This window comes from Bubalus kerabau, chromosome 16 (genome assembly GCF_029407905.1).
Source record: "Bubalus kerabau isolate K-KA32 ecotype Philippines breed swamp buffalo chromosome 16, PCC_UOA_SB_1v2, whole genome shotgun sequence".
Lineage (NCBI taxonomy): Eukaryota > Metazoa > Chordata > Mammalia > Artiodactyla > Bovidae > Bubalus > Bubalus kerabau.
In genome coordinates, this window is record NC_073639.1 from 48,599,674 (window position 1) to 48,624,401 (window position 24,728).

Below are 24,728 nucleotides of genomic sequence, written 5' to 3' on the forward strand. Positions count from 1 at the left end.
GAGGCCGGGCTTCCCAGGCCATGCAGCGGCCTGAGCGCTGTGCTTGCCTGTTTCAGTGCACGACCTGCGGCAGCAGATGACAGCCTTGCAGAGCCAGCTACAGCAGGTGCAGCTGGAGCGCGCCACACTCACCAGCAAGCTGAAGGCATCCCAGGCCGAGATCGCGTCCCTGCAGAGTGTCCGGCAGTGGTACCAGCAGCAGCTCGCCCTGGCCCAGGAGGCCCGGGTCAGGCTGCAGGGCGAGATGGCCCACATCCAGGTACGGCCCCCACCATGGCCAGAGGGCCACACTGCGTGACTCGCGTGGAACACTTGCTTTTCCTCCATATTGAAAAGACTTCTGAGTTTATATTTCACAGAGAGGTTTTGTTAAAATCTGCTGACCACCCGCCTAGCTCACACCCCATGACGTGTAGTCACTGCCTTCTGTGATCTTCTGACACAGCTTCTGCTAGAGCATTTTAAATTCTAAAGTCCCCCTCTCTGGGACATCTTGTGTTCCTGGCTCTGACTAATCCATCCCATCCCCTCACTGAGGGGCGCCTGGTGTCTGAACCCAGCTATCAAATGCATGCCTGCTGGGGTCCTGAACCTCTTATACCCTGGCTCTCTCACCTTTCACCACCTCCTGTCTCATGTTTCTGACATGCAGAGAGCACGGTACACGCTGCTTCCCAGCGGAGCTGCCCCTTCCTCCAGCTGCGTGATCACCTGATCCTTCCAGAAAACACTCATTTCCCAGACCCTGAAGGAAACACTTCCCACTCTGTCTTTCCATGTTGTTAGGGTGCAAGCGTGTTGGCACTTGATTCTGCGTCAGTGGGAGCAGGTGTGGGTCCAGGTCTGCAGGGTGCTCTGGAGGCACTCGGGAGTGGTAGGCAAATTGCTATAATACACTTTGCCCCAAATCTCAGGGTTTGGACTAATTGGACCAATTGTGAAGGTGCCTTGGTCAGCCTGTCTTCTCTTTGAATTTTGCTGTGGGTTTTATCACCTCCCTTTTTTTTGGTCCAGATTAAATATTGTAATTTAACTTGTTAAAATGTTCAAAACATTGAAACTTTATTTCTCAAGTGGAGAATATGAAGTACTTACTTCACCAAAAACTCCTTTTTAAAAAAATCTGTAATCTACAAACATACAAAAATTTATGTGTTTTTTTGGCAGTACCATTTCTGGTAATTTTTATTTTCATTCATAAGTTTCTAACACAAAAATTAATTCTTAATCAGAAAAAGTTATCACAATATATTGCTAAATGAAAACAATTATAAAACAGTAGCACAGAATGTGATTCAACATGTGCTGTTTAAAAAGAGGACCGTATGGATAAGCATTTGCTTACATAAAGTGTAGGTGGAAATAAATCATTGCAAGTCAATGCAATTTTGAAGCTATTGTGGATTTTTTGATGCATAAAAACATTTAAAGAAGCCAGATTTATGTGTCCTGACATAAGTCAGAAATGGCATTTGGAAGACAAAAATGGAAGATTCCAAGGGAATGGCAGTTTGAGAACCATAACTGCTTTATTCAAATACCTTTGGCACCCAAGTTCAGTATTCCTTAATTAGAGTGTGTAATAAGTTTTTGCCCTCTTTTTCCAGTAGCATAGATATGTCCCAGGAATTCTCAGGCGAGAGGAGAATGCAGGGTGGTCTTTATTCTTTTGTTACCTTTAAATAAAATCCGGGCAAATTATGCTTTCCCTTGCTCTGGGCACCTTCTATTTTAAACCCTGAAGCTCACAACGTCTGGCCGCACCTGGCACCTTACAAGTCTTGGAACATTCACATTGGCTCTGGAAGGGATGTCCTTGAAGGTCTGGGTCAGACACTGAGTGGATAGCCAGTGCCTCTTCCTGGGAATGACCAGGGTCAGCCTGATATGTCCAGGATAGTCGGACATTGAGAGGGCAGGGCCCAAGATATGTCTCCCCATAGGTCCGTTCATTTGATGGTTAGATTCCTGGCTGTCCCTGCCGCCCAGATGAGGCCCCTCACCTCAGGGGCTCAGAGATGCAGCTTCAGTGGAAACTATTGTGCCCGTCTCGCACCGTCATGGGGTGATGAGCACTGAGTTCTGGGCTGCCGGCTAACCCCTCTTAAGCACACAGAAGCTGGATGGCCCAAGTGTCACAGTGGCTGCCAGCAGCGAGGCCCCGCATGGAGGGGTCCTGGGGAACAGCCCTCCTGGGTGCCAGCACTGTGCAGAGACCCTGAGGCCACCAGAGTGAGGGACTGGACTGGGCTGGGCTTGTGTTTGAAGTCTAGCAACCTGAAACTTTATGTTGTTTTTCTTTGAAGGTTGGACAGATGAGCCAGGCGGGTCTTCTGGAGCACCTGAAGCTTGAGAACGTGTCCCTGTCCCACCAGCTGACGGAAACCCAGCAGAGGTCCATCAAGGAGAAGGAGCGCATCGCCGCCCAGCTCCAGGGCATTGAGGTGGGCCAATCTGCTTCTGGGTCTTGGGGTTTGGGTATTTTTCCTTTACGTTGATCAAGAAAATAAAACAATACACACACATACATGTGAACATTGGTACTACATATGTACATATGTCCGTATATCTTTTAAAATGTCCTTTTTGAACCATCTGCAGTGATCTAAGGTTTCAGGATTCTGTCCCTCATGTTCACTCTATGCCCATCCCGTCTCTTGTCTCTTGAGTTGTTAGTGGTAACCTGTGGCCCTTCTCTGAGCTGCCATGTGGGCCAGCCTAGTTTAGCCCTCAGCCTACATTAACATTTCACCCTCCAGCAGCCACGAGGAGTAGTTAGAACCGTGTTCAGCCATCTCCGTGGATTATCCCCGGGGAAGGAGATGCAGAGGCTTTGAACTGTGCTCTTTGTCAGCTCTGAGGTCCTGGACTTCATAGCTTAACCTCTCTGGGTTTTGTTCTCTTTGTATTAAATGTGGGTAATAATACCTGCTTGACAGGCTTGTTGGAAAAGTAATAAGGGTCTGCGGCATCCTGGCAGTGTATTCAGGGCAGTTTTATGCCGAGAACATCAGTGGTCTTTTAGAAGCACTTGGAAGGTTGGCATCCTGTTACAAGGGTGGTCCCTGTCTCCCCACATGCACCTTTGTCCTCACAGATGATGTGGATGTTAAAAGACAGTCATGTTTTTGTCAAATATATGTTTCAAGGGCTCAGTGTCAAAGAACTGAGAAGATTTTAAGTTATAAGCTCATGTTTTTTTCCCTAAGAAAACACCCAGGTGTGTTCAGTCTTATCTACATAGTCATGATGAATGCCGTATTTGCCCCATTGGCCCTGATCTCTAGTTTTACCAAGTGGCTTCAGGAAATAATCTTGTGGAAGAGAGTGTGCCGTGTATCACACCCCAAAGTGGGGATGTGCTGTACAGCCTGTCTTCACACAAGTGGTCGTCATGGCGGTTTCATTCATCACTTTATCCCAGTTCTTAAAACTGAGTGGACTGCTTGCTTCTCTCTTCAACCGGGTCCAGGAATCAGCAGGGGAGTTGTGGGTAGAGGACTAAGCAGCTAGCCTGTCTCATGGGCAGCGGGAGGGCACCAGCTTTCTGCCCTCTTGTCACTTTTGGGCTCTCTGTGGGTCGTGGACAGGTTGGTGATGGAGACCAGGGCTTCTCTCCAGGGTGGTTGGTTTGTCTGCTGAATCTGTAGCCATCAGGTTATCCTGCTTTTTAAAAACTATTTCTTTATTTTGACTGTGCTGGGTTTTCCTTGGTGCACGTAGGCTTTCTCTGGTTGCGGGCAGTGGGGGCTGCTCTCTGTTGCAGTGCACTGGCTTCTCGTTGCCGTGGCCTCTCGTGTTGTGAGGCACGGGCCCTAGGGTGCACTGGCTTCAGTGGTTGCAATTCCTGGGCTTTGGAGCACAGCCTCAGTAGTTGTGGCACACGGGCTCAGCTGCTCTGAGGCGTCTTCCTGGAACCTTCTCTGGGCCCGGAAGATCTTCCTGGAATCTTCCCGGCCTAGAGATCAAACCTATGTCCCCTACATTCGCAGGCGGATTCTTTACCACTGGGCCACCAGGGAAGTCCAAGTCCTGCTTTTTAAGAAATGCTCTTTCTTCTGGGCCCAGGCTGACATGTTGGACCAGGAAGCTGCCTTTGTGCAGATTCAAGAGGCGAAGACGATGGTGGAGGAGGACCTGCAGAGGAGGCTGGAGGAGTTTGAAGATGAGAAGGAGCAGCTGCAAAAGATGGTGGCCTCAGCGGCGGTGCTGGAGCAGCAACTGGAGCAGGCAAGCACCTGCTGGGGCTCTCGTCACTGCCCCGGTGCCACGGCCGGCCTGACGGTGCTCATTTGTACTGGTCTGTCCATCCTCTACTCATGTTCTGTGCCACAGCTTTACACCGAAGGCTGCCTCCAGAGCATCCATCCAGATTGTTTAAAACCTGAGCACGGAAAAAGTAAACTCTTGGAGCACACGGTGTTTTTGTTCAAGAGCAGTCACATTGACTTTGGTTCCTTCTTTTCCAGGTGAAGTTGACTTTGCATCAGCGAGACCAGCAGCTGGAGGCTTTGCAGCAGGAGCACCTGGACCTGTTGAAGCAGTTCACCTCAACGCAGGAGACTCTACAGACTAGGGAGCAGTCCCTCGGGGACCTGCAGGTGCGCTACGATGAGCTGCAGGCCAGGCTGGATGAGCTGCAGGGGGAAGCTGCCTCCAGAGAAGACGCCATCCAGGCCCTGCAGAATGAGAAGATCGTCTTGGAGGTGGCTCTGCAGGCAGCCCAGAGCAGCAGGGAGGAATTCGATAGAGGGGCGAAACGCCTGGAAGAGGGGGCCCAGGACACGTCGGACACTTTAGAGCAGTTGAGACAAGAATTAGCCATCAAGTCCAGCCAGGTAACGCAATTTGCTGTCACTTTGTTATGAATGGAAATCATGCATACGAGAAGTAATCCTCATTGTCCGGCCATTCGTTTTATTTGTTTGGTCCTATTTTGGAACACCTTGCTTTGTAAACATGGAGGAACACTTGCAGGGCAGGGCCCAGGGCTCAGTGGGGAAACGGTCCATAGCCTCTAGTGTGGTACTTCCAGTCCTGGGTCAGCGGCTGGGTGTGGAGATGGCTGAGAACTAGAAAACTGAATTGTTTGAGGCTTTGAAAGTAATCTGCCAAGAAATGCTGGTTTCAATCTGCCTACGATGAGGAGCTCAGACTTGGGAAAATCCACTTAGAACTTCGATTTTTTTTCCTGCCTGACTTTAGTGTGACCTCCAGGACATATCGACAGAGTGGGTGAGGGTGGGGAGATGGCCTGACTTTCCCACACCTGGGAGCTGCCATGCTGTGATGCAAGCAACCAGTAAACAAATACAGAACAAGAAAGCTGCAGGGTGTGGAGGAAGCAGAATTAGTGTCGGGAACAATGTTGTCTTCAAATCCTGTTCCATGAGCATCAAAAGGAAGTCAGTGACATGTTTTCTCTCCAGGGAGTAGGTGCACTTTTTCTGCAGACACTGACTGACTGTTACCTTCTAGGACAGGATGCTCAGGGGCAGGTCGTTGATGCCTCTGTGCACATGTGTCCCCCGGAGACACAGGGCCCTCCTGGAGCTATCAGTGTAACATCTGCACTCATGTCCCTCATAGGTGGAACACCTGCAGCAGGAAGCTGGCGCTCTGAAAAAGCAGACACAGAAAATAAAGGAACAGTTTCTTCAACAAAAGGTAAGAACGTATGGTTAGTTTTCTTCCCACGAAACAAGTGCATGAAGAAAATCCTATATGTTTAATCTTTTCACTGGAAAGAAATCGTTCAAGAGGAAGGTAACAGCTTGGTTCCAGGTTTTTTAAGGCACTTCACTGATTCTAAAACACGCATCTCACCCCTCCCATTTTTACATCTCTGAAGTCAGGTGCATTTTCAGGGTGGGCTTAGCATCTATATCTCATGGATCGTGTGCCCTGCCATCATGTAGCATGAGCACATGTTGCTTCCACAGAGCCCCAAGCGTCCTGTTCAACGTGTCTTTGATAACTTAGGTCACACTACAGTCTAGCATTGAAATAAGGTGTTTCATGTTAGTGAAGCCAATTCTGCTCTGGAGGAATGAACACAGAGTGTCACCAAAGGTCTGAGTAAGGGTGACTGAGAATGTTAAAAGTGGTGGGGGATTTTATCACTGAGATGCAAGCAGGGGTGCCTTCAGAAGTCAGACAGGGCAAGTAGAGGGTGAAGGAATGGCCACATTCCCCCAAGAAGGTGATGTGGTCAGGAAGCCCAGCAGCTGGCATAGTTGCTGTGTGTCTCACCCAGACCTGTTGAGGAGTGTAAAATTGTGACACCTCAGTGGGCGGTATCTTGCATTTGGTGAAATACATTATCTTTCGCTCCCCAAAAGTGTTGTAGGTGTAAGTGGTGAGTGTTTTTGTTTACATTCAACCCCTTGGAAGCCCCACCCCACTGGCTGCAGCTTCTGTCTTTGTTGGGCAGGTGATGGTGGAGGCCTACCGCCGCGACGCCACCTCCAAAGACCAGCTCATCAGTGAGCTGAAGGCCACGAAGAAGAGGCTGGACTCGGAGGTGAAGGAGTTGCGGCAGGAGTTGATGAAACTTCAAGGGGAGAAGAGGTCTGTGGAGGTGGAGCACTCACGCCTGCAGAAGGAGATGTCGCAGGTCCAGCAGCAGGTGGTGGATCTCGAAGGGCACCTGCAGTCCGCACAGAGGGAGCGTGATGAAATGGAGACGCAGTTACAGGTTTGGGGGTGTCTTTGATGTGTGAGGGTTCAGCTGAATGTGCCTGGGTCTGTATGGTGGGTGGGCAGGGACATGTGGAGAGGTTTTTAGAAAAGTAGCCTGGAAAAGGCCCTCCTGGAGCTCGGATGCTGGGGGGTTGGGAGGGGTGGTCCAGGCAGAGATACAGCTGTGAGGGAGCTACTGAGACAGGCCTGGAACCAGCGTCTGAGGGCTGGAAAGTCAGCAGAAAGCCAGGGGGCTGCTGGGTGTGGGATGGCACAGAGTTCTGTGCGGGTTCCAGGGTGCGTGAGGAATACGCTGGTTTGTGCTCTGGGTTTTAAGTGTGGTGCAGCCGGATTTGCTGTGCATGCCCGAAGGCCCCTGTGGTCGAGGGGAGGCAAGCATGGAGGCAGGAGCCCGTGAGAGGTGGAGGTGGCAGTATCAGAGAGGGTCTCTGGAATGGGACGGGGAGAGAGAGACCTCAGGCCAGATTCCTGCAGCTGAGGAGCATGTCAAGTGTGAGAAACTGAGGCAGACGGTAGACCTGGGGAGAGCAGTGGGCAGGGAGTCAGACCAAGGGCTTGTCTTACATGTGATGTGTCAGAAATCCCACAAGCAGGGCAGGTGGGCTGGAGGCCACAGCTGAGGCTGTGAGGGTACAGGCGGGACAAGAGGGCTGGGAGCTGTGGGAGCACAGGGCTCACTGAGGGGCTCGGTCTGTGAGGGCCAAGCTGGGACTGAGGGCTGGTGCTCACTGCACAGGAGGAGACAGGGCAGCGGGTGAGGCCAGGAGGGGGCACAAGGCTGCTCTGAGGGGCTGGGAGAAACCAAGGAGGGGCCTGGGGACTCTGTCAACGAGGACAGTGGGGCCCCCGGGTGGGATCCGGAGGCCAGAGGTTTCCCCACTGGCCAGTTCTTCTCACTTGTTTCCTTACCACATTCCTTGGCACCAGCAACTCAGGATGCTCCTAACCTTTGTTAAAGTGGTCACTTAACTCAGGCCCCTCTGTCTGGATTGTCCTCAAAACCCATGTCCTGTAAGGCAGCCCTGAGAGGGCGCCGTTTACCCTCGAGGAAGCCGATCCCAACACTGGGGCTTCAGGTGGAGGACCTGACGCTCTTCATTTTGTCTTTTCCTGTCTTTCTTTGAAGTCTTTGCAGTTTGATAAGGAGCAGATGGTCGCTCTGACGGAGGCCAACGAGGTACTCAAGAAACAGATAGAAGAGCTGCAGCAAGAAGCCACAAAGTATGTGGGTGGGGCGTGTGCTGGGGGAGGTCAGGCGGGGTTATGAACCATGCAGGGAACCCCAGTACTGTCTGTCCAGCCCTCACTGGTTCACACCAGGGGACCCCAGCACAGTATGTCCAGCCCTCACTGGTCTACCCCAGGAGGCTTAGATGTCAGAGTCCAGATTTAAAGCTGCAAAAGTGATTCCGTCCAGACTTGACGGTTACATGTGGATGTGCTAACATGTCCTTTCACAAACACTCCCCTGTCTGTTTTTGTTTTTGTTGCTTTTTCATGTCAAGAACTTGTTGCAATGCCCTTCCTGCCCCAGCTCCCTGCCCAGGGTGGACGCTTGTGTTGGTCCCCCTCAACCCATGCCAGGCCCTTCCACTCCCAAGGCGTGTCCCACAGTCCTCTGCTCTGGTCAGCCGCTGCTTTACGGTGAGCCTGAATGTTGAGTTTCTTGCTGCTGATCAGGAGGATCGCTGGAAGCCTTTCTTTTTGGTAGGAAAGGACTCTTTCTGCCTCCACCAAATCATTTAAACAGCTCCAAAAGGGGAGCGGGGCAGTTGAAATGCAGTGCTGGGCTCCTCAGGGGCACCCACCAACCACATCCTGAGGAGGCAGATCTGGGCAGTGGCAGAGCTGGACAGGGTGGAGCCGGGACAGCCTCCGTCTAGAGCCCTGGAGGAATGGGGCTCGGATGGACATGTACTTTGCGTGTGCTTGGTGTGGCACGTGAATTCAGAGGTGAGCTGAGACTTCCTTCTGTCTCTGCCATGCCCAGGGCCATCACCGAACAGAAGCAGAAGATGAAGCGTCTGGGTTCGGACCTGACCAGCGCACAGAAGGAGATGAAGACCAAGCACAAAGCCTATGAGAATGCAGTGGGCATCCTCAGCCGCCGCCTGCAGGAGGCCCTTGCAGCCAAGGAGGCGGCCGAGGCTGAGCTGAGCCAGCTGAGAGCCAAGGCGGCCGCCGGTGGCAGCGACCTCACCTTGCATGTGGGTAACTCATTTGCTTTGGCCACTTGCAGAGACTTGGTGTAGGGGCATGACATTTATAGGCAACTCCTCTCCGAAACCTTCTTAAGAGGGTCTAGAAAAATGGTGTGGGGTAAGCGTGTGGGGATTGTTTTTCTCAAATACCTCATGGTCGTGAAATGACCAGGGACCCTGATGAAGTGTGTGGAGTGTCCCCTGCTCACTCCAGTCCTCCTCTGCCTCATTGTGGGGAAGAGGCTCTGTAAGTAGGTGAAGTTCTGTGAGCTCATGAGTGCGGCATGCGAGGGTTCAGGGTGAGGATTGGAGAGTCCAGAAAAGCTTTTGGGAAAGGTGACATCTGAACTTATCTTCAGTGAAAGGGGGGCATCTCAGCAGAGGGGTGCTCCTGTGCCGGCTGTGCTATGCGCTGGGTCTGGACGGCACGGGGCTGGGTGGGTGTCTGGCTGTAGGGGAAGTTTGGCCTGGCTCTTATGTGAGACTGAGACCTGACCACTGTCATGTTGGAAAGCCCCAGGTGGAGGCGGTGGGGAGCCCCAGGGGTAGTAACGGTACCTGAGGTGCTGGGAGCTGAGTGGAGGTGGCAGGATGGCAACAGGAGGAGCTGATGGGGAGGCCTCGCGGAGCCCAGTGCCCCATGGAGGCCAGCACCAGGGGAACGGGGGTCGGGGTGGTGCTGGAGACAAGCCCATGGGACAGACAGCATGTGCAGCATAGTGGATGGAAGTGGCTATGAAACGCTTGGGGTCAGAAGGAAGAGGGAATGTGCGCATGGCAAGGGTCGAGCGCTGCGTCCTCTGGAGCCTCTCTTCCTACTCTGGCGTCCTGAGGGAGAGCCTGTGGGAAGGAGGGCAGGGCAGCAGGCAGGCGTGCTTGTCCTCTGTGTGTGTGTGTGTGTGTGTAGGGAGTGTGTTCGTACGTAAAGGCCCTCAGGTTTCCCTTGGGGCTGCACTGTCACTCTGTGTTAGTCACAAGTGCCCTGGTTCCCCAGATCCCAGCAGTGTAGAGCCTACCACCTCCCTTCACACCTGCTAGTAGGCATGAAACTCTGCCTCAGTTAATTTGCATTTCATTTATTACCCACAGATTTGAGTCATTTCACTTAAGCTTAGTGATTGTATTTTTTCTCATATTTGTTTTTCTCTTTTATCAATTTGAGAATTCATGAGTTGGAGGACACTATAGCATAGTGTGGTGTTCTCTTGCCAAAATACATAAATTCAGTATTCCCTCTCACACACTTACTTTATACAGTATCAGGAGGAGAACTTACTTGCAGTTTCCATTTTGTTTTAAAGTATCTGTCTGTTTAATTAATCTACTCACATTTTTGCCAAAGACAATAATTTATAGCTCCTACCTTTCTGTATTTCCAAAGCATTAACTGAAAAAGTTAGTCATTACTGTGTGACACCTGGTACTTGATTGCATCTCTTGAAGGAGAGGGAAGGCTGTCGCGTGTGGTTGGCAGCCTCACGCCGTCAGTGGGAAGATGGGCTATGTGGGGGGCTTTGGTGAGACCCCGACCAAACGCACCTTCTGTCCCGGCCGTCAGGAGCGGGTCCAGGTGCTGGAGGCGGAGCTGCAGGCTGTCGGCCATAGCAAGATGATGCTGGAGAGGGAGCTGCAGGAGGTCATCTCGCTGACTGGCCAGGAGCTGGAGGAGCAGCGGGAGAAGGTGCTGGAGCTGGAGGACGAGGTAGGCCAAGCCCTGCCGTCGCACTGCCCAGGGATGAGTGCCGCCCCATGTGCAGGGTCAGGGCACAGCCCAGCCTGAGTGCTTGGCCTCCACTCTGTGCTTCTGGGGGTTGTCCAGCCACTCCCCTGGGTCTGACCACCTGCACTGCTGGACACCCTACATGCACTTCAGTTAGGCCTGCTGTGCCTGCTCTTGCTCCAGTATGGCAAATAAGAAACGTAGCCCGGAAGATCTCCACGTAACCCTCAGGCTCAGAGTCAGCTGTGGCTTCAGGCGGTGCCACACGCTGCAGCATGGTGATGTCCCCTGGGTTCTGCACAGGGCCCCAAGGTGGCTGTCGGGAGCTGCAGGCTGCATGCACAGTTCATGGTCATCTCTGTCACACTCAGCTGTGGGCCCGCCTGGGCTCCAACCTGGATGTGCTTCTCCAGAAGCCCACAGCCCAAAGGAGAGGACTGGCTGTCAGCTGTGGGTCTAGGAGAGAAGCAGGCATGGCCACGGCAGCCTTGCCAGCAGTGGAGCGAGGGTCTGCTGCATCTGGTGCTCAGCTGTGTGTTGTTGCGTTGTGGTATTAATCATTCGGTGCCTGGAGTGCAGTGGCTCCACAAACCGGCGACTTGGATTTGTTTCAGCTTCAAGAGTCCAGAGGCTTCAGAAGGAAGATAAAGCGCCTTGAGGAGTCAAATAAGAAGCTAGCTTTGGAACTGGAGCACGAGAGAGGGAAGCTCACGGGCCTTGGGCAGTCTAATGCGGCCTTGAGGGAACACAACAGCATCTTAGAGACAGCATTAGCCAAGAGGGAAGCAGACCTAGTTCAGCTGAACCTTCAGGTATTGGAACTCATTTGCCAGAAGCAGGAGGAGACCTGCTGCAGGCCAGGCAGACTCTGAGGGCTTCAGCTGCATCGTCTGCTTCATCACAGACGCCTGCAGAGTAGAGGCATGGAGACGGAGGCCCAGAGGATCTGCTGGAGCCTCAGCCCCTCTGCCTGTCCTGAGGTGGGGGTGGAGCAGGGGAGCTGAGCTGTAAAGGAACTAGACTCAGTCCCTAAGGTTCCCTGGGGGTGGGCAACTCTGGGGATGCAGAGGAGACCCTTTCCTAGCTCCGACCTGAGGGCCTCCTGTGATTCAGCACTGGGGTTCGAACTCTGGTGGATGTCACCCTACAGACCCCGCTGTCAGTTCCTCAGCTCTGCAGCCCCTTTGGGTTTTTTTTTACCAGCCCAGCTCCTGCCTTGAATAATCCAGACTTTAAAGAGCTTCCAGATTTTCCTATGTGCTAGTTCCCACCATCTGAGTTACCTGCCTCGCCATGAAGACAACTGCATTGATAACCCCTGATTTATATGCATCCTTTGGGCTCCTAACCCTATGTTTGAATATGATCATATGATTGTGCTCATGTGATCTGAGATTTCAGTTTTGAGAACAGTGTTCTTCAGAAGTAGAAATCTCACTCCTTTCCTGGCTTGTACCTTTGTTGATAACATGTCGTGATGTCTTGTTCCCACGTGATGCTTGATTCCCTCACATGACCCCGATCAGAGTGGCCTGTGCTTTCTCCAAGGACTCTTCAGGCTTGGAAATTTGATGTCCTTCCTTCCTTACCCATCTTGGAACGTGCTGTAGGTGCAGGCAGTTTTGCAGCGCAAGGAAGAAGAGGACCGCCAGATGAAGCAGCTTGTCCAAGCCTTGCAGGCCGCACTACAGAAGGAAAAGGTGATGGTGCACAGCCTCGAGGAGCAGGTGTGTGGCTTCCAGCTGTTATCAGACTGCAACCTCACAGAGCCTTCTGGAATGTAACTTGTAAATGTCTACAAACTCAGTATTAGTACCCTTGACACTTCAGTTCCCTTCCAGGAACTTCTCTGTGAATACCTTTGCTAATGGGTCCAAGGATAGGGTGTCATCATGGGGTTGGTGACAGAGCCTGGAGGGAGTCTCCATACTCATCAGTGGAAGAAAGGGCTTAGATTAAACTAAGGAACAGTCGTGCAGATCTAAGATAATGTGCACAGAGCTCCATAGCTGTGTCTTTGCTGGAGAGAGATGCCCTGCATGTAGTGTGGAGCTGAAAAGCAAACTGAAGAACAGTTTATGGTGACCCCATTTGTGTTAAAGAAGCACCCAAGAGCAGTGGTTCTGGGTTCTGGAGACCCGTGCCATTCTTGACATCTAGGGCAGTTTTCCTGGCTGCTGCCTTCCACGCTCAGATGTTCACCAGTGCATCAGGTGGCTCATCCCACAGAGAGGCCTGCCTCAGCCACCCCACAAACGGAGTGGACGTCAGGCTGTAGACTTAAAGTTTTAACCATCATGATGCATCAGCTGTGGTTTCTGTGTAGCTCTTTCCTCATGAGAACATCAGCATCCTGGGACAAGGTCTGTGGCTTGTTTGTCCTCGTGTCCCCAGTGCCTTCTCAGAGCAGATGGCAGAATACGTTTGTCGTGGGCACACTCCTGTGTGTGTAGGTGCATGTCACCTGGGTTTTGCCACTTATTTTTACATTTCTCCATGATAATGTACTAGAGATAGAAGGAAACAGTTTTTTTTATTTCGTGAGTGAGACAGTAGGACATTCTTTTATTTATTTTTTATTATTTTTTAAAATGTTTTTTGGCTGCACTGCACAGCATATGGAATCTAGTTCCCCAACTAGGAATCGGAACTCGTGCCCCCTGCATTGGAAGCACAGGGTCTTAACCATTGGACTGCCAAGGAAGTCCCCAGACATTCTTTTAAAGTAGTACTAGTTTTAAGATATATTAGGAATATTGTTATGTGATCAGTTATTAGCTTCTTCTTGACCCACATGTGCCTCGTTTGCCATATTTAATCCTTGCTTGCAGTTGCTGCACATCTGATGGTTCTAAACTAAGTCAGCAACACTCCCTGCCTTTCTGTCCCCCACCTTCCTGTCTTTTGATTTGTATTCAGGTATCACTTAATAGTTTTATTCTCACCTTAAAGAAGTTGTAACTAGGCAATTTTTAACTGGAAGTGCTGGGGGGATGATGTATAATTGATTTCTTTTTTTAAGGGCAGTAATTGTAAATGATGCCTATTTATTTTTCCAAGTACATTTGGTCTGATAGTCCTAATTGTAAAAATAGTACATACTAGCAAAAATTTTCAGAGAAGCCAATGGCACCCCACTCCAGTACTCTTGCCTGGAAAATTCCGTGGACGGAGGAGCCTTGTGGGCTTCAGTCCATGGGGTAGCTAAGAGTCAGACATGACTTCACTTTCACTTTTCACTTTCATGCATTGGAGAAGGAAATGGCAACCCACTCCAGTGTTCTTGCCTGGAGGATCCCAGGGACGGGGGAGCCTGGTGGGCTGCCGTCTCTGGGGTCGCACAGAGTCGGACACGACTGAAGCAACTTAGCAGCAGCAGCAGCAGCAAAAATTTTTAGTGCATGTGGAGATTAAAGTATCTGGAATCTCTACCTAATGACAACCACTGCTAATACCCTCTATTGGAGTTTTTTCCAAGTATATGTGAGTTCTTTCTATATTCATTTGTCATAACTATAAGTATTTTTATTAAACTTCTTTTATATGAAGTACTTGCTAGTGTAGTTAGACAAGAAAACTAAAATATTGGAAAGGCAATTGAAAAATGTTGTTATATTCTGAGAATTTGCTTATCTTCTCAGAAACCTTGAGGTAAAATGTTGTTAACCATGAAAAAGCTAGTTACATCCTTAAAGGAAAATGAGCAGTAGCGTTAGTATACTTAGATGGTCTGATGGAAAGGTAGATTCTTCCTCAATACATGAATTATGAACAAAAGTAACAAGAAATATGTAGATAAACTTGAGAAAGACTATAAGAACCACTGAGGCCAAGAAAGTTGAACATAATGGTTCGCTCAGCAGGTGCTGCTGCCGTGTCGCATGCTTTCAGGCCAAGTGTGTGTTCAGTACTTTCATCCTTGACGGGCACTTTGAAAAGCTGTGGAAGGAAGGCCTGCAAGAGCAGCTAGGAGGCGGGGGTTGGGGCAGCTGCCTCCACACGTGCTGCGAGGTTCTGCCTCTGTCCTTGACAATGCTAATGTTTTTTGTTTTAGGTTGCTGCAGCCAAGGCAGAAGCAGGCCACAACCGCCGCCACTTTAAGGCTGCCACCTTAGAGCTGAGCGAGGTGAAGAAGGAGCTGCAGGCCAAGGAGCAGGAGGTGCAGAGGCTACAGGCAGAGGCCGACAGGCTCCAGTAAGTGGGAGTGGGTGTTGCCACCATCTCATCTCCAGTTAGCACCTTTGACACACCAGGGTCCCCTGTGTTCTAGCAAATTGCTGGGCAGATCTCTGGAGGCAGATCTAAGGAGGAGAAATGCATCCAATTGCTATCTCAGAATGCCTGCAGCTTAACACTGAAACTTTGGCCTTGATGCTGTGTGCTCCCACTTTATACCTTGCTGGTCCTTCTGTGAGGACAGAGAGCCCTGGGGGCTGTACCCACCACCAATGCTCACTGTGGACTCCCACTGGGGGGTCTCGGCTCGAACGTGTGTAAGCGCACATGTGTTGGGCAGTGCACATGCACTGAACTCCGTGACACTTTCCCTCCCATTGTAATCTATGATTGGGCACTCATGGAGAAGCCCTCCCAGGGGTTGTGAGCGTTAGTTGAGCGAATGCATTCACAACTCCTAGAACAGTCCCCATCCAGGGGGTGCGGTACGAGAGTTTTGTCCTTATGAATGTTACCCAGGACATCGAACAGTCAACTGAAAGTGTTTTTGAGTGGGAAGGTCATTGGAAGAATGCTGTAATTTTACTCCTTCTTGTTTTTTGTGCTAGGATCCAGGAGGGGAAGCACTCGCAGGAAATAGCAGAATTCCAGGCGGAGCTGGCAGAGGCCCGGACCCAGCTCCAGCTGCTGCAGAAGCAGCTGGATGAGCAGCTGAGCAAAGAACCCATAGGAAACCAAGAGGTGACTCACTGGGCAGCTTTCCCTCCCCAGTTAACAGGGCTTATAGAACAAGACTCTGCTTGACACATTCACTTCATTCCCTGTCTTCTTGGAAAGGGATTTTTTTTTTTTCTAAGTGTATTAAATGATATGAAGAGATAGAGTTACAGCAATTTTATAATGCAAGAAAGCCATTTTAAAATTCTTTGAGTCATGTGATGTTTTTCCATCTCTAGATGGAAAATCTCAAATGGGAGGTGGATCAGAAAGAGAGAGAAATCCAGTCCTTGAAACAGCAGCTGGACTTGACCGAGCACCAGAGTAAACAGGAATTGGATGGAATACAGCAGTCGTTACAGGTACAGGTCATGTCAGGGCCCCAGCAGCACTCCCCCAGCTCTTTCCAGTATCATGCCAAGCAGTATACTACATGCACAGCAAGAGTTTTTGATGGATTGAGTGCTCACACCAGATCGTTCATGTTTCAGAAAGCAGCCCAGGTCAGGCAGCTAAGGGACACTGAGCAGAGAGACCAGAGCCCCTGGGCTGAGCTGTGCAATTGTCCCAGGAACGAGATCTCATTAAGTCCAATATATGAGAGTGCAATTCACCAGTGTGTGATGAGCTTTTCTGAAAAGAAGTCTATGTACATATAGTCTTGACTGCTCGAGGACGGGATTGGGGTAGGGGGACGGGGGTGACTCTGACTGAGATTCCTACATGTGGATGGACAGCTTGAGTAATCATCAGAACTGCTTTGTCTTCTGTCTCTGGAACAGTTAAGCTTATTCTAGTAGCTGACCTTGGACTTTAAACAAGGATTGGGTTCATTGTCAACTGTGGATATGGGAATGTTACTGGTTCCTCAGCAGAAGCTCTGAAGTTTGGATGGGAACATTGAGGACAGAATTGTAACTGGATTCTCTGCAGTGTAGACTCCTAGAGAGGAATGTTGGTGAGAGAGGAGCGTCACATGAAAGCTTTAGTGTACAAAGCCAGGCTAGTAGCCCCAGCCCCTTAGAATTGTGATGTACAAACTAAGATTTGTGCAGTGTGCTTAAGGTCTTTCAGTTTTTGAAAATCTAGGACTCCACTTTCTTTAGAATATTAAATCTGAGCTGGAGATGGTGCGGGAAGACCTGTCCATGACCCAGAAAGATAAATTTATGCTTCAAGCTAAAGTGTCAGAACTGAAGAACAACATGAAGACACTGCTCCAGCAAAACCAGCAGCTCAAGCTGGACCTGCGGCGGGGAGCAGCCAAGACGGTATGAGGCCGCCCGGGCCATCAGCAGGCCATTGTAGATGTGTTGGCGGATGGTTGGCAGGCATTCAGTCATAAAGTTACATTTAACCAATGTTGGGCAACAACCATGTGAGATGATGATGGCATATTCTTTTTGGACCACCGGCCAAATCTTTTTAATTTAGTGCTTTTTCTAACAGAACGTTGGCCTCTTTCTATGCATTCAGATGCCATTTTATTGGAATATGCTTTACAAACCAAGTGAGGGCATGGTTTACTTGTGTTAACAAGAGTCCCTGGCCTTCTAGGTGAGCCCAGCTGGGACACACAGCTGCCAGAATAGGCTTGGGGGCCCAGGAACCCCTGAAACTGCTGTCATGAGCTCTTTCAGATTAGCTGTTTACCCACAGTTTGTTTCTCTCCTCAGCCTATGTAAATACTTTGCTGGTGCAAATAACTCACTCAGATTCAGAGGTTTATTTAGCATGGTTTGGTTATCTATGGAAAAAGTTGGAAGTCCAAGGAAGGGGAGTCTTATGAGTTGGAAGATTGACTTAATTTCTCAGGGAAACTCAGAGTCAAGGCCTTGGTCTCGCTGGAAAGCCCCACCTGTGAGCTGTCATTTGGGGCCTCCAGTCAGGTCCATGCCCCTGAAGAGCCAGGACTAGAGTATTTGTTACGTGGTTAGGAAGAAGATTTTCTATTTAGCAGACATTTCCTGAACCCCCGAGGCTTCCAGCTCTGCGGAGTGGGAGTTGCCTCCCCAGAAACCCTTGGGGAGATGGGGAGGCACCTCCAGAAGCACGTGTGATGGCAGGGACCCTTGGGGAAGGGGTCAGGGGTAGGCCTCCAAGTGGGAAACTAGCTGTGTGCTTTGAAAAACAGAGAAAGGAGCCAAAAGGAGAAGCCAGCTCTTCCAGCCCCGTGACACCAGTGAAGATCCCTGACTGCCCCGTCCCGGCCTCGCTGCTGGAGGAGCTGCTGCGGCCCCCTCCCGCTGTGAGCAAGGAACCCCTCAAGAACCTCAACAGCTGCCTCCAGCAGCTCAAGTACGAACCACACTGGGCTCCACGGCTTAGTCTTTACAGATAAATTGTTTGTTTAACTTGGAAGAATCTTTCCTGTTACAGCACCCCACGTCCAGCAGAGGCTGAGCAGCTCTGGGGGTGGGGGGTGGGAGGGGAACATGGGGTCCCATGCCTCTCTCTCTGTCTCTAAGGTGGGAGCTGTCCTGAGCTAAATGACCCTCAGTGGCCAAGCAACAGGAGGCCTGTGTCTGGAGGGTGTGGGCAGGTGTCATTTTTTGACCCTGAAGAAGCCAGGCAGGACAGATTCAGCTCTGTCTTCCCCACATTCTCCCCAAGCAGCGGTCAGCGTGTGCAGAGCTGCCTGGCTTGTGGGCCTCTGTGGGTGGAGGAAAATGCCCAGAGTCCCTTTTGTTCTGTGACCCAATTAGTTTGCTGGTCCCAGTAGAGAAGTTCAGTGGGCCCTGTGAGTGTGAGCACCTGCCGTCCAGTTGAGGCTCGTCAGGGCCGAGTCCCAGGTGATGGGCTGTCTCTAGGGGAGCAGCAGCGCCCTCCCTGGCTCTCCTTTGACTGCTTCCCTTCCTCTCCCTCCCCTGTCTCCGCAGGCAGGAGATGGACAGCCTGCAGCGCCAGATGGAGGCACACGCAGTCACTGTGCATGAGTCGCTGTCCTCATGGACTCAGGGGGACCCCGCCAGCCCCTCACCACCAGGAGATCACGCCAACCCTAGAGGAGACACAGAGCGGCATGGTCAGGGCAGGGCCTCGCAAGAAGGGCTTGGAACAGTGACCACTGAGCATCCCCACCCCGAGTGTTTGTAACTACCCCGAGGAATGTTCTCTCATCAATGTTATTTATTTGACTGTGTGCTCTATGTTTTTCTAAGAGGTGAAATTTAAGTTTTGCGTTTGCCTTTACAAGGAGTAAAATAACAAAACAGGAGCCAAGGATTGAGAAATAATCATTTGCAGATCACAACCAGCTTTTCCCATGAAGTGACCAAATCTTAAAAACCTAATTTAGGTCTCAATGAGACACTTTTGGATGTGTCTGAAGCATATGTGTAGAGGAGGTATCTTAGGCATGACCATAGACGCTGCTCTCGGACGGTTGCTGGTAGAGATGTTGCACAGCTGAGTCCGGTTTCTCACTTTCCTGCCTGATTCAGTAAGAGTTTTACTACCCTGCAGGAGTGAGGCTTCATTTGCACCTTTGGTTTTTATTTTATTTTGATTTCAATAGCCATCTCTCCATAGGATATGTATATAAATACTGAAAATCATAATCTAAACTTTAAAAAGTATATCCTTATATTATTTAAGAATGACCCGAATTGTCTTTTTATTGATTGCCTTTTGAAAATCTGCTGTTAGGAAATAATGTACATGTAGAATTTAGGAATGTCAAAAAATTATATTTTAAGAAATTTATTTACCTCCCAAAGCCAAATATTCTTAGACAGAAGTTCTTTGTTATTTTAGTTTCACTCTATTTTGAGGGTCTTTCCTTGTCATGAGTGCACAACGCCCACCTGTTCGAGCCCTGGTCCTGCATGGCCTCACTCACCCCAGCTAACCCCTGGGCAGGCCTGATGACCACCAGGATGCCACACAGACACTACGGTCAGCAGGCACTGACCTGACGCGTGAGGTGTGGGGAGGGGCTTCAGGAGAAGAGAGGAGGGGCGGTGAGGAGAATAAGGAGGGCTGCCTGCAGGCTCCCAACCTGGGAGCAAGGCTTCCCCAGGCCTCCCACTTTGCCTTTGTGTGGAAGTGTCCATCAGCACTTGTGTGGTCATCACGAGATTTGCCAGCCTCTGTGTGTGACAGCCTTCAGAAGGGCCTTCCCCTCTTATCTGGAGAGCAGCAAGGTTTCTGAAAGGGGCAGGTCAGCACAAGATGGTCTCTGGAGCCTCCCATGTGGGACGCCTTATTGGAAACGAGACACCCCAAGTGTGTGAGGTCCCACCTAGAATGACTGAGACTTGAGGTTTGAAAGTCTGTCACTAGTTTGCTAAGATGATGTCAAATAATGTTTATTGTTCCAAGTTGAGACAGAGAGAGAATGGGTCTGTGTGCCCCCGTGCAGGGCGGCTGGTCTGAAGATGAAGTCTGCGGTGTTACTGATCAGGCCAGACACGCTCATGTCACCTCATCACCTGGGTCTCTTGCGGAGAAAACAGCGTGGTGTTTTTAAGCTGCTTGCATTCTCTCACAATATGCTGTTAGAAGGTTAACCAGTAAGGTTAAAATAGCACTAACCAGAAAGATGTTTAGCGTTTTTAAAAGTTCTCCAGCAAATATTGGAACTTCTAAAATATGTATATCATTTGTACAGGGTTATTCTTGGAAACTATACTTGAACCTTCATTATAAATATATTCCACTTTTCCTTCTAAGTTTGAAATCATTTTTGACAAAACTGTTTTTGTACCATTGGAAAAGAAAAATGGTAATTTACATTCTTATTTATTTTGGCTGCATTATCCTTTAATTTTAGAGCCAAGAAGTCACTTAGCCTCACTTTGTAGCTGCTTTCTCGCTCCTTGCTAAGGTCTTCTGGGAAATCACCGTGCATCTTCTTCCTTAGGAAATGATGAGCGAATCTTGAGTGTGTCCATCAAGAGAAAGCCAATCTCAGTTTTTCACCCCTTTTCCTTTGTGGAGTCACCCTCTGTTTCAGCAGCAGCGCCTCCCTGGGGCTCCTGCCAACCTCTTGTGCCAGCCTTGTCCGTAGTTCTGTGCCAGCCTGGCCTGCCTCTGGCCCAAGTGCTCTGGCTGCCCCCCGCCCCCTGCCCTTTCCTGTGTGTGCCCCTTGTGCCGTCATGTCTGGCCTGCAGTTCCTAATCTGGGGCCCTCGTGTCCAGGCTTCCTTAACAAATCATCCTGAAGGGGGAAGTTGGACTGAAGTCATCTGCTCTTGGTTTGTTAAGGCTTTTTTTTTCCTCTGAGGGACTTAATTGGCACTCCTGCCTCCCAGCATTTGAAATATTCTTCTTCCGTGGGCAGAAGTGGGAATTAGGAATTTCCTCATGGAAAACAACAGTCAACTCTGGAGTACTTGTAGAAACAAGCCCGTCGTCACGTTGCATTTGTGTATGTTATTAATCCTGTACCTCGTGTCCTCATTGGAGGGCGTGTCAGCTTGGACACTTCACGATGTTATGACTTGATTTTCTTATGTTCCAAAAATAACGTACTGCGAGGTGGTTATCATTGATTTTTCCACGGTACCCATCACATAGATGCCACGGATTTACATGCCTTCGTTCTACTATTCAGGAGGTGTAACAGGCATTGTTTTTGATAGGATGTGAAACTGGTTCATTCTCTGGCCTGGGGTCCAGGTACCAAGATGGGCCTTGAAGAAGACAGCCCGTGGAAGGCTGTGTTAGGAAGATTCTCATTAAACTCTTCCTCAGTTTAAAGACTTTCTTGGTCTTAAGGATACTGCTAAAGCCATGGGCCTGCAGAGTCATCAGGACATATATTTCCTATGAGTATTTTTTTAACAAAAATTAAATGTCATGTAAAGACTGCTAGTAGTGAAAGGGACCAGCAGATCTGAAAGAGAAATGTCCCGGAGCCTCCCTAAGAGCCCATGACATGCATAGTGCGGGGGCGTGTGAGATGCTCTGAGCCTTACTCAAACAAGTCACTCACTCCCATGCCAGGCGATTCTCAGCGTATGGTGGTCTCAGGTTACGATAGGATCCTTGAGGGTCATGTTTTAGAGGATCTAGAAAACTCGGTGGTGTTAAGTTATTCATGTCTATTAAAAATTTCCTCATTAAAAGGGAGTCCTCAGGTTGGGGCTGTTCAGGGGAAAGGTGTCACCATGCACAAGAAATTGTAACTTTAAAAAGCATGTTGATTTTTTTATAAATTTAAGTGTGCTTGGGAATTCCTTGAATTTTGTGCAATAAACTATTTTTTGTTAAAGATTTTTATATTTCATTGGGGGTGGCTTCATTTTCAGCTATATATTTTGTCATATCTGGGAGTAACTTTTACCTCATGTTGTTAACCAACTCTGTTCAAACACTTAAAAGAATTTTATTCTGCCAAAGTTTCAGATGACTGTGAAATCTAGCTTCTTGTGACTGCTTTTGACCAAGCAGAAGAGCAGCACCTGGCCCATATCTCTTCCTTCTTTTTGTAGCTTCACTCATCGCCATGTGCTAGTGATGATAGAGGTGGGAAGCGTTCACAGAGGAACGCTCCTTCACAGGGGAGACACTTCTGAGTAAACCGCTCCTGAGGCTGCGGATGCGCTACACACGTGCTTCCTGGCCTGGAGTGTTGCCCAGCCCCGGCCTCCACTGACCATCCCTTGCCCACGGCAGTCTCAGCCTTGTGGCTCCCCAGTCTCACCCGTCTTTTTCATTCACACTTCCTTTTCAATCAATGAGAGTAAACCGGATATAGATTCTTCACTTAAATGTTATCATTCTTCAGTTAAATGTTATAACCAGCATGGTAAAAAATGTACAGAAAATGAGAAAGTAATCAGTGATCACAGAATTTTATTTTGTGATGGGACAGATACATGTTTTATTGTGCTTCTGCCTCATTAGCGTCTATAAGCAATTTAGGGTCAGGCATTCCGTGTACCACCCAGACCTAAATGAAACTGCTCTGACTGCCTCCTTTTGTGATCTTAACTTCCTGAAACATTATGATGCAAATTCTCATCTCTACAATCAGTAGTCATGAAGGGGGTGATCATAGGTATTAACTTTTTCCTTTTTCGGTAAAGCTGGTACACATTTGCAGGCGCCAAACAAATGAGTTGATGGATGTATTTTTAAGCTGTATCTCCTTCATCACATAGAAGTTCTCTGCTGTACCTTCCTAACAGTCGTACAGTGGGTATTACCGGAGTGGTCCAAGTGAAGATTTATGGGCAGCTGCTTCCTGGCTCCAAGGGGGCTGGAGTACTGGCAGAAACACGTGCTGAGTGTGGGGCCAAGGATGTGGCGCTGAGTCCTCCAGATCACGCAGGCTCCCCTGTTGTTGTGCAGACTAGGTGGGGAGTAGAGAAAGGATTACTGATGCCATGGTGCCCAGTGTGGTGGATAAGCATGATAGCTGTTGGAAGAGTCTCCAAGCCTTCCCCTTAGATGAGGCGGAATTCTTAGCCATCAGCAGCAGCCCATACCAGAAGCAGCATTTATCGGAATTCTACTTGCCTTTATGCCTGTTTCACTTAGCAAAAAATGTTGCAGCTTCTGGTAAAAAAGAATTTTCTTTAGCAGTGCCTTTTTCCTGGAAACAGGGGAGGTGTTAAACTGTGTTGCTGACCCTTTTGTCTGCCTATTGGGGGAGGGGGGCGGCACTCCTATGCCAGGCCCCTTCTCTCATCCCAGCCTGTCCCTGTGCTGAGTGGGCGCCTCCAGGAGCTCAGAGCAGCCTCTGCCCCAAGCAACATGCTTCTGGGCTGGGTTGGAATTGGAAACATGTGGATCACTGTGGCATCTGGAGGTGGAAGCACCTAGAAGTTCTCATCAACTCAGCCTTTCTTCACCTGGTCTGGGAATTGCTGGAGGAAGTGACCCACGGGCTTCTTACACATAATCTCCAGGTCAGAACATGACACAGGAACATTTCTGGGCTCGTGAGTTCTCACAGGACCTTCATTTTGTTTGTGAGCTTTCAGTGTGCATTTCTAAATACCTGATAAGACATTTCAAAGTGATTTTCCTATACTTGAGCCTTGGTGTGTTGAAAGCCAAAGGGCTCGCCTTCATCCAGAAAACAGCCCCTTCCCTTGACTGACTGACAGTGATAGAGTCCCCCTGGCCTCCTAACCCTCAGGGTCTCCTCGCTGGTCTGGCCCAGCCCACAGCTCCTTCACAGCCCAGGTCTCTGCTTCATGCCCCCTTCCTTCTCCGCATCAGCTCAGAACCTGGCTTAGCTATAGACCCAGCCCTGTGATGGTGTCCAGGCCTTCAGAGGCATCCTCCTTGCTCTGCTACCTGGAACACATGCTTGCTAGCCCTGCAGGTGGCCTGCTGTCCTGCAGGACTAAGTTCTATACACATGACCCTGATTGGCCTCTCTCGCGTCTCGGTGGAGCTTTGACCAGACTCCAGAGCCCTCACCAGTGCTGTCCTCCTCTGCCTCCCTAGACACACGCACAGCAAGATGGCAGGCTCAGCTCCCCGAGCCGGAGAGACAGTGCACAACATTGGCCACCTGCTGCAAATCCTTTCCTAAGGTCACAGCCTCGTCCTCGGGTGGTACTCCCAGTCAGCATGAACACCTGAGTGACGGTACCAGCAGCTGACCCACAATGGGTGGCAGGTGGCAGCAACAGTGAACCTGTTCTCTCAAGTCCCTGGAGACTGGGGGTGACCTGTTAATGCGACATGACCCAGCCTGCCTTGGCCAGTCCAAATGCCCACAACAGGTCAGAGTGCCCTGGGCCCTGCTTGGACAACTCGCCCACTCCCCTTGTAGCGAACTGCCACTGCCTTGCCTTTTTGATCAGTAACCACATGTCAGGCTGGGCAGTCACATGCTTCCCAGAGCTATTCAAAACCAGCTCTGCAGGAGGAAGAAGCCTGATGGCTAGCATCTGATGAGGTGTAATCACCCCACTGGGGCAGATGGGACACAACCACTGGGAAGTCATTGGAGCTGAGAAGGGTTGTGGGCAGTTACATGTAGGAGACTGGAACACCAGGCTGTCCCCTCGTGATGTGACAGGTAAGCAGAAAATAGACCTGGGTCAACTTTTGTTGAGGGCTTACCTGGGGGTTCCCTGGGGGGTCAGTGGTAAAGAGTCCACTTGGCAATGCAGGAGGCACAGGTTTGATCTCTGGTCCAGGTCCTACGTGCTATGTAACAACTAAGCCCTTGCACCACAACTTTTGAGCCTGTGCTCTCAGAGCCCAGGAACTGCAACCACTGAAGCCATGCACTGCAACCCCTAA

At 49.9% G+C, this 24,728-nt stretch overlaps 1 protein-coding gene across 6 annotated transcripts in view; it reads left to right on the forward strand.

Moving 5' to 3' along the window:
* GOLGA3 (golgin A3) overlaps positions 1-21,732 on the forward strand; it is a 46,686-nt gene extending 24,954 nt beyond the window's left edge. For all 6 annotated transcript variants that reach the window (XM_055551033.1, XM_055551031.1, XM_055551035.1 and 3 more), the window contains 17 exons: positions 57-259; positions 2,307-2,444; positions 4,069-4,230; positions 4,470-4,838; positions 5,590-5,667; positions 6,434-6,697; positions 7,829-7,923; positions 8,693-8,909; positions 10,462-10,605; positions 11,238-11,435; positions 12,234-12,350; positions 14,678-14,817; positions 15,408-15,540; positions 15,756-15,878; positions 16,623-16,787; positions 17,651-17,814; positions 18,396-21,732. In XM_055551033.1, the coding sequence (XP_055407008.1) occupies positions 57-259; positions 2,307-2,444; positions 4,069-4,230; positions 4,470-4,838; positions 5,590-5,667; positions 6,434-6,697; positions 7,829-7,923; positions 8,693-8,909; positions 10,462-10,605; positions 11,238-11,435; positions 12,234-12,350; positions 14,678-14,817; positions 15,408-15,540; positions 15,756-15,878; positions 16,623-16,787; positions 17,651-17,814; positions 18,396-18,612 (2,927 nt within the window). In that variant the 3' untranslated portion in view covers positions 18,613-21,732. The remainder of the gene's footprint in view (positions 1-56; positions 260-2,306; positions 2,445-4,068; positions 4,231-4,469; positions 4,839-5,589; positions 5,668-6,433; positions 6,698-7,828; positions 7,924-8,692; positions 8,910-10,461; positions 10,606-11,237; positions 11,436-12,233; positions 12,351-14,677; positions 14,818-15,407; positions 15,541-15,755; positions 15,879-16,622; positions 16,788-17,650; positions 17,815-18,395) is intronic.
* Positions 21,733-24,728: the final 2,996 nt, after the last annotated feature.